We start from the raw sequence: 10110 nt of genomic DNA, 5'->3' as shown, positions 1-10110 counted from the left end.
AGATGTTTTAACATGCAAAATCGGGTCTTAAAGGTCAAAATAAGACATTATTAGGGTTTACGATTTAATGATTTATTGGAGGATTAAAATAAAAGAGGCACACTTAAAGTAAAAGGGACTAACTTTATAATGTATGAAGTGATGAAATATGAATTTAGATTTAATTAAATTAATTAATTAAATGCTTAAAGGGAATTAGAAATGCAAGATGCAAAACACACTAAGGCGGGTGCTAAACCAATCATGGAATTGTACCACCCTAGCAAGGGTGTACAATTTACGACATTACACCTCCCACTTTGCCTTTGTAGTTAGAATTTTTATATTTTAATTGGAGTAGTGGTGCAACTTTATTCATATCTATAGTGCACTAGGGCATTGTGAAATCACGTACATGAGACAAGAAATATGTTTAACAAAATTAGATATAATGACTACTGATATACTTCCTTTATAAAAGAATGAAGACAGAAATGAAAATTATATTTGAATGCTAAAATTGCAAAAGAAGTTGATGATCCTCCATTTGTGCTTTATCCCAAAATCATCTCAACAAAATTGAAATCGGAGAAATATTTGTAACCAATGCAGCTACCAACCAACACCCTAGGCGTGGGACAATTTTCCATCTCAATCACTACTCTCTCGCCCAACTAGCAAATGACTCCATCCCACTCTCTTTATCATCTCGCCCAACTAACAGATGACTTAATCCCACTCTCTATCATATTGACAAACCGAGGATGAAGTATCGTAACGAATAATCTCACATACTATATCATTCATAAATAATTATTTTGAAACTTTATTCATGTACTACATAAAGCATACCCATTGCACACTAAGGTGCAATTGCTAGCATTATAAAAGAAATTGATAAAACTCAATTAATGGTAACCAATGTGCCTTATACCCTAGATGATATGAACTAAATCGAAATCTAGAGCTGAAGTACACCGCAATTTTCCAACTAAATTTCTCCTCTCTAGCTAGACTGGCGGGTGACTGAATTCCACTCTCTTTGCGATGACGGATGACTCAATCCCACACTCAGTCCCTTCTCATAAATGCCCCGGCGGAACAGATGGTGGAGTTTCCAAGTGCCGTAACACAAACGATATCATTCATAAATAATTATTTTGATACATGTTACACTCTGTTCAGTGTTTTTAACAGGTGGATCAATTCCTGGGCATAACGCACGCACTATCAGTTTGAACGTTTCCCACTCAAAATTTAAGAGGGAAATCTAAATCTAGTCAATGAATATTTTAACAATAACGTACGTCATATACGGACTGTTTTACACGCACTATGAGTTTGAACGCCTCTCGCTCAAAATTTAACCATCATTTGAACTATTCATAATGTGGTCTCTATAAATATAGCTGGATTTCCATTCTCCTTCTGTGTCTTCGTCTTCATCTTCATCTTCATCTGCTGAGTTGTTTGATGTTTTTCCATTTACCTTCATCCAAGCAGTGAGTATGGGGAAATCTATGGTCATCACGCTCATACTTGTTGTCTCCCTCAGTTTATTTAATTTCCATGTCTCCTCCGCTAAGCGTACCATTCTGATTGGAGACCGTCGAATGTTACCTAGTTGTACAGACTGCCACAGATATACTTCTGATCCTACTTGCTGCCATTTGCCACATCATCCTAATTTGTCACCACTCATGGAGGAAGTGGAGCATTCCTCACCACAGCAAAAATCAGTGGAGAAGCATTTCTCAGCAGATGAGAAATCAGTAGAGCGTTTATCAGCAGATGAAAAAACGGCTTAAAAGAAAAAGCCTAAAATAAGGCAGCCAATCTGTTTTGATGGTATAATGGAATAAGTATAGATAAATAAATAAAGCTTCTAATTATTTTTATGAAGTTTTGGAGTTTTAAAGATAGAGCGACTTTTTTTCAATATTAATTTTTAAATTTATGTTCTCTCTAATTTTTAGATTTTTTCTTAATATAATTATAATTCTAGTTTTTTATTTTTATAATGAGTATTGTCTTATAGATATTTGGAATAATAAAGTTGAATGGCATTCATAAATAATGATTATAAATTATTATTCATACCTTTGTTTACAAATAATTATTCTTGGACTGCGGCCTTAGCTCGTCCAGTCGTGAATCGCAACTTAAGGCATGGGTATGCTCCCCGTGGTCTTGAATTCGAGTCCCCGGTTGTGTTAACTCTGTTCATGTTGGTACCTTGTGAGTGGGTCGCTTCAGTGAGGACACCTCTAGATTCCACGATAGTAAATATAAAAAAAAAAAAAATTATTCTTAACATAAATTTCAATCCTATCTTTTGTTTATACAACCAATATTAAATTAGAGGTATTTAAAATAATAAAGTTGAATGACATTAATATTCAATACATATAAATTATTATTCATGTTTTTGTTTTTAGTTAATTATTCTTCACAAATTCATAAAATCTTATATAAAATCCTGTTTAAAGCTAAATAAAATTACGACCATGACAACCTTACAAAGAGGGTTTTGAATGTAAAAGATACCAAATTTCATTCTATGTGTGGTATCGATATACTATATACTATAATAATCTAAAATCAATTGTCATTTATTTTAGGAAATAGTTTTAAATTATAACATTGAGGAAGTGATTTATGTAAATTATTCAAAAATTCAACCATAAAGGATAAGTAAGTAGCTAATTTTTTTCTCTTTCTCTTAACTTGACATCTTCATATGTGCTATGCAAAACTTAACTTGTTAATATTTCAAGTGTATCTATTTTGACAATATAGTGAAAATAACTATAAATAAATAAACCTTCTAATCATTTTCATGGAGTTTTGAAGTTTTAAAGATAGAATCAACATTTTTCAATGTTATTTTTTATGTTTTTTCTAATTTTTATATTTTTTCTTAATATAAATTATAATTCCACTTTTTAATTTTTATAATTAATATTGCATTATAGATATTTGGAATAATAAATTTGAATGACATTCAAAAATAATAATTATAAATTATTATTAATAATTTTGTTTTAAATTAATTATTCTTAACACAAATTTTAATCATATCTTTAATTTGTACAACCAATATTAAATTAGAGGTATTTTAAATAATAAAGTTTAATGTCATACATAGTTAATACTAATAAATTATTATCCAGGTTTTTGTTTTTAATTAATTATTATTCACAAATTTATAAAATCTATAAAAGACATTTTAATACATTACATGATGCCAACTATGCTTTGGTTGAAGGTATACTATTCAAAAGAAACTTTGATGATGTTCTCCTTTGCTCCATAGGCAAAGAGAAAGTGGAAAAGATACTCAATGGATTTCACAATAGTTGTATAGGTGGCCATTTTTTAATAGAACGTTGTGGGTATTATGTATGTAGATTACTTATGACCTACCCTATTTCCAAATTTCTATTAGTTGGTTAAGTGATTTCAAAAATATCAATTCTTCATTAGTAAATACAAGAAATCAACTATACCCTTGAATCCTATGAATTCATACTCTAATGTGTAGAAATTAATGAGAAGAAAATAAAATTAGATGTAAAATGTAAAGAAAAAAGATAAATACTTAGAAAAAATAAATAATGAAAATGGAAATATAGATCGGTGAATCAAAAGGTGGGTATTTTGGGAAATGGTTTACGTTATTAGTTAGTTAAAAATATATTAGAATAAAATTGAATTTTAATTATTTTACGCTTAGAGTTAAGTAATCTTTCTATCAATAGAGAATGATAAATTGTGAAGTGTTCACATGCACTCTTATAGGAATACATTTTGGGAAATGAATGAAAGTTTTGATTCTTTCAACATTCAATTTGTTCCCTAAAAGAAAAATATTAAGTAGATAAATTGAAAACAATTTGTTATCATTGTTGGTGAAACCAAAAATCCAAAAATCCCAAACAATGATTATAATAAGAGAGTATTTGAAAATGATGCTCAAAATACCATGTTTATTCACTAATCATGTGAGTTCACAAAGAGATTATAGCCAATAATTAAATAAGCTTATGAAGATCAAATTATTCTTATCAAAACTAATAAGCTGCTAAAGGGAATAATCCACTAAGAGAATGTTTTTGATTGTGATGATGCCAATAATAACAATTGGAAGTTTGTCACATATAAAGAAGATTATACTAAATTTGATGTCACAAATGGTAGAAAGTTGAAGGTTGTCCAAGGTGTACAGTAAAAAGATGAATATAGGTTGATATCTAGTCTTGCAGAATTGGTCAAACTAATCAAACTCATGCTATAGAAAAATTAGGCTTTTGAATGGACTCAAAAGGGAAGAATGTTGTTAAAAAATATTAAAGAAGCTATATCTTCACCTCCAGTATTTTTAAGCCTTAATTTTTGAAAAGATGTTCTTATATACATCTATGATAGCAAGCATAGCATAGTCACATTCTTGATGTGGAAAGAGGATGAAAAAAATTCAGAACATGCAATTCTCTTCCACTCAAGAACCCTGAACGGATATGAAGCTAAATGTAACTTTGTTGATAAATAAGGGTTTTCCATTGTCAAAGGGCTTAATAAATTTTCGTATTTGATATTGGAAAACAAAATGATAAATAATTATGTCGAAAGAGTCTCCTATCTGAAATGGACAACCTCAAATTTTGGCATCCACGGCTGATATCATTCGGTAGACAATGCAAGATGATTGCAATCATCATAGCCCTCCATTGTCATCACACTGCAGAATAATGAATTTTCGTGGGATACACTTTATTCTTTGAGCTATTGTCTTTTCACACTTATAAGTGAGGCAGAGCCATAGGTGATTTGACATGCTTCACTACTGGAAGAAGCATGTCAAACCACCCCTACACCGATGAGACTAGGAGACTATGTAATTGCTCAACAAAACTCAGTTCAAACTCTAATCTGGCCTCCATCTCACAACTTGTTTCCATCAGACTAAGCCTATTTTGTGCTCTCTCTTTTGCATGCTCCCATGAGATCAAATTTCTTTGAGGAATTTTGTCAAAGAGTTTGCGGTCCTTGTCTTCAAAGTATTCGATGAAAGTAGATTTCTTCGAGATGTTACGTGAAATAGAAGAGGCATTCATTCTATAGATTCTTCGACATTTTGCAAATTGTGAGTCACCTGCACTCTGAATATCTAAACAAATAGAGATTCATAGTAATCGTGCCTTCATTTAACAAATAAAAATATAATTGTTTTAAGATCAAATAAAACACAACAAAAAAAAAAATTGATTAAAATAAATAGAATCCTTAAGGTATTTCCTCCCTATGACAACCAAACATTCTCTCTAGTGCCTAAACAAACTGAAATTCCTGCAACACGTTAAAGAAGAGCATGCAAAACAAAATTAAATCAAATGAGAGTGTTGTCATTATGTTTTTAATACACCAAAAATAAGTGGCAGGAAGAACTCTGATAATTATGGTAGAATCTCTCGGTGGCAGCTCAAAGTGAATGTATGTCTCATACAATATTATTTATAGGAAATTTGCTCTACTTTAGTTTAACTAAAAACCCACCACTAATTTTGACTCTATAATTAGGACTTGAATTATCTTCTATTTCTATTAGATGGTCTTCTTTGTGATCAATTTTTTTTTTAAGAATATTAATTCACATCCTCCCTTTGAGTCATGTTCGGTATTTAATGTTGCTCGTCTTGTTTTGATAATATATAATTTGTCAATTAAAGGTTTTAATTTAAGATTGTAGGATGGTTTTTTTCATATGTTGATTATTTATTATCAATATTTTTTCTTTGAGGATAAATGTTTGTGTGTCTTATATTTTCAAAGTTATTTTATTATTTAATCTTTTTTATGTATTATTTGTCGTAGGTTAATTAGGATTAAGATATATGATACCTTAAATGTATATTTGGATGTCATATTTGCAATCTTAATTATTTAAATTTTTGGTGGGCTCTTTTTTACAATGTGAGTGTAGTTCATTTTTTCATTTGTCTATTGAATCTATTGAGTCAATCTTACCCTAATCTTACTCTAATACTATAATTCCTAGCTTTAACTTCCCAATTTGTAAGAATATTTATATAAAACTACATGAAGCAAAATGAAATTATCACATAAGTAAAAAATTCCTTTATTAATATTGTTAGTCTAGGATTCCCAAATGACATCACTAGATTATATTTATCTTCATTTTTCTCACATTCTAGTGCCAATGTTTTAGAAGTAAAAGTGAGTAAGCAAATGACATTGGCACAATTTTTGTTGTCACACTAATTTTTTAACAACAAAAAATAGACTTTTTGCATGTTATTGGAAGGCATGATGTGTACGCTATTATTCAGTTGTGCATGTACTAATTCCTATATAAAGTTCATTTTTATCTCTTTTGGATTGTGGTTCCATGACTGATTCATATGATTTTGTAGGTATTAATCTCTCTTATGTTAATCATTTAGTATTATAGAAAATACTTTTCTTTACAAAAATAAAAAGATAACATTTTAAAAATCAATGGATTCTACAAAATTAGACACATAATTTACATAAATCTTATTTAAATTTATTTAGTTTTATATTTTACTCATTTAACTATTTTAATAGAATTTATATTTATATTGAAGCCATAATCTATAAATATTTCATTTCTTTCAAGAAAATTAAAGAGTTATATTTAGATCACAACTTAAATATAATTAATTCATTTAATAATACTTATATAAATTCATTAAAAGAATAATACTTGTTTTGAAAAAATTAGGAATGTTTTTAGACTCATAATTCAAATATATTTAAGTTCAATGAAGTTTTTTTTATTTAAAAATTTTATATTGTAAAAATTATTGGTAAGATTTTCAATTTGTGAAAGGAAGAGATTTTCAAATTTCAATTTTGTTTGAAAATTTAGTAAGAAAGAATTTTAGTATAAGGGAGACAGTTTGGAGGATTAGTTGAATGTGTTATATTTCATAAATATATAAAAAGATATAAAATGATTTATATATTGTATTTTTGTTAAATTTTTTAAATTTATAAAAGTGACAAATAATAATTATGATTTTTTTTGGAAGTTTAACTATATCTATATTTATTACAATGATTATGTTATTATATATTCTTATATATAATTAAACAAGCTTAAATACTTCTTTATAAATTAAGTGCTTGTTATGTTCAATATGCAATTTACTTGATAACTTAATTTTTATCTAATTTTATTTATTTCTGTTTATTTTTATGTTTTTGTTATTTATTTCTTATTATTGTTATTTTTTTCTTTGAAATTGATATGATTCAATTTTGTGGTATGCAAAAATTATAATTTTAATTGATTATCATGATCTAATTAATTATACATTTTGTAGAACATAATGTTAACACATAAAGTTGCCTTCAAAATCTTTTAAGTATATGGTAATATTACATTGTTCATATCTTATATATAATGAAACAAGCTTAGATACTTCTTCATAAATTAAATAATTGTTATGCTCTATGTAATTTACTTGATAACTTATTTTGTATCTAATTTTATTTATTTTTTATGCTTTTTTTTTTTTTTTTAATTGTTATTTTTTTCTTTGAAATTGATATGAATCAATTTTATGGTATGCGAAAATTATAATTTTTTAAAATTCAAATTTTAATTGATTATTATGATTTAATTAATTATACATTTTGTATAACGTATTTTCGACACATAAAGTTGCCTCCAAAGTCTTTTAAGTAATATAGTAATACAAAAAAATTGAAGAAAAAAAGATTACTACAGAAAGTGTGACGCCTTGTGTAACTTCAACTTCAACATTTTATTTGCAACTAAATTATAGTGTTTACTTTATCAAAAAGTATATTTAAATAATTTTTTAATTTAAAAAAAAAATTACAAATATAAAATACACCAAAAAATTATACATTTTTTTTTCGATAAAAGTGCCAGAGCCACGACATTTATTAATTAAGAAAGAAGATTTTTATTAATAAAATTATACATTTTATTAGTTTACATCATTTCAAAATTTAAAACATATATATTACATTCTATTGATTCAATTTAAAGTGTGCCATAACTTTGTTCTTTTACCTTAAAGAAGAAGGGAATATTATTTAAACATTCACAATTATCACCAATGGAATTGACTTTTTTGTGGGTTTGATGACTCTACCTAACATAGTCATAGTGGCATCTAGCTCATTATTGTGTAGGAAGGTATTTACAAAGGTACTATATTTTCACACCCACACCCTTCTCATCCGCAGTTCCACTTTCTTCTCTATATCACACTTGTCTATTGGTTTCCACCCTTTCATTTTTCTAACATTTCAATCTTCCTATCCTTTATTCTAATCACCTTTTGTTGAAAAATGGATTATCTATATATGAAAAATTACTACACTTGTTTAACTTCTTAAAAAAATAAAATATAATATGTCAATTTATCAAATTGACTTTTTCACTATTCTTCTATTTCGCCTCTTTATTGTTTTTTCCAATTCTTCCAATGATTTTAGGTGTACCCATTGCACACCAAGGTGCAATTTCTATTTATTTTTATACATGTTACACTCTATTCAATGTTTTTAACTGATGGATCAATTGCTGAGCATAACGCGCGCACTCTCAGTTTGAACGTTTCCCACTCAAAATTTAAGAGGGAAATCTAGTCAATGAATATTTTAACAATAACATACGTCATATACGGACTGTTTTACATGCACTATGAGTTTGAATGCCTATTGCTCAAAATTTAACCATCATTTGAACTATTCATAATGTGGTCTCTATAAATATAGCTGGTCTTCGTCTTCATCTTCATCTTCATCTGCTGAGTTGTTTGGTGTTTTTCCATTTACCTTCATTCTATGTGTGGTATTGACATACTATATACTATACTAATCTAAAATCAATTGTAATTTATTTTAAGAAATGGTTTTAAATTATAACACTGAGGAAGTGATTTATGTAAATTGTAGACATTAAATCTATTCAAAAATTAAACCATAAAGGATAGATAATTTTTTTCTCTTAACTTGGCATCTTCATATTTGTTATGCAAAACTTAACTTGTTAATATTTCAAGTGTATCTATTTTGACAATATAATGAAAAAAATTATAAATAGATAAACCTTCTAATCATTTTCATGGAGTTTTGAAGTTTTACACATGGAGTTGACATTTTTCAACATTAATTTTTTATGTTTTTTTTTAATTTTTATATTTTTTCTTAATATAAATTATAATTATACTTCTTCTTTTTTTTATAATTAATATTGCATTATAGATATTTGGAATAATAAATTTGAATGACATTCATTATAAATTATTATTAATACTTTTGAAAAGATGTTTTTATATACATCTATGAGAGCAAGCATAGCATAGTCACATTCTTGATGTGGAAAGAGGATGAAAAAAGTTATGAACATGCAATTCTCTTCCACTCAAGGACCTTGAACAATATGAAGCTAAATGTAACTTTGTTGATAAAAAAGGGTTTTCCATTGTCAAAGGGCTTAAGAAATTTTTGTATTTGATATTGGAAAACAAATTGATGATATGAAATGCAGTTGCAACTTGTTGGTTCCCAGATGGATTTACATTGTTACAAGGCAGAAACCAAGTTGATTCTTCAAATACTCATGGCGAATCCAACTCCAACTATTAAAATCCTCAAAGAATTTGGACCAAATTAACAAGGATTTTTGCTAATCCTTCTACACTTTGGGCTCTGTAAGACCTGGGAGGGTGATCCCTTACCAAATTAGTGACCTATACACAACATTTCATGAATTATTCTACAATTAAAGCAATGAAATTTTGAAGAGACAAGTCTTGTAAATAACTTAAGAATAATTTTTTAGAATCTAGGGATAATGACTAGTGAGAATCCATACTATAATATTTAGAAATCAACGTGAAGCAAATAAAAATAGATCCAAAACCTAAATAGAAAATGCAAAAAAAATATGAAAATTTAATTAAAAAACGATCCCTTGAGGTCGTTCCAAAAGCGGTTATCTTGAAAAAAGATATGTGCATTCAACTATGCAAAAATGATATAGGAAAAGAAATCTTTTATTAAATTTAGGATAAATTAATATATATGTGTATTAGTAGAAAAAAA

The 10110-nt window shown here is 27.5% G+C and overlaps 1 protein-coding gene across 1 annotated transcript; it reads left to right on the top strand.

Annotated features, from left to right (window-relative positions):
• The first annotated feature begins 1425 nt into the window (after positions 1–1425).
• Positions 1426–1877, top strand: LOC131070023 (uncharacterized). The gene has a single exon (XM_058005574.2). The coding sequence runs from the start codon at positions 1488–1490 to the stop codon at positions 1785–1787; it is 300 nt and encodes a 99-aa protein (XP_057861557.2). The 5' UTR covers positions 1426–1487; the 3' UTR covers positions 1788–1877.
• The last annotated feature ends 8233 nt before the right edge of the window (positions 1878–10110 follow it).

This window comes from Cryptomeria japonica, chromosome 3 (genome assembly GCF_030272615.1).
Source record: "Cryptomeria japonica chromosome 3, Sugi_1.0, whole genome shotgun sequence".
NCBI lineage: Eukaryota > Viridiplantae > Streptophyta > Pinopsida > Cupressales > Cupressaceae > Cryptomeria > Cryptomeria japonica.
Note: the sequence above shows the minus strand (reverse complement) of the source record. Positions and strands in the feature narration are given on the sequence as shown.

Bases quoted from the DNA above. Each gene is read 5' to 3' on its own strand.
- LOC131070023 (XM_058005574.2), top strand. From the start codon at position 1,488: ATGGGGAAATCTATGGTCATCACGCTCATACTTGTTGTCTCCCTCAGT.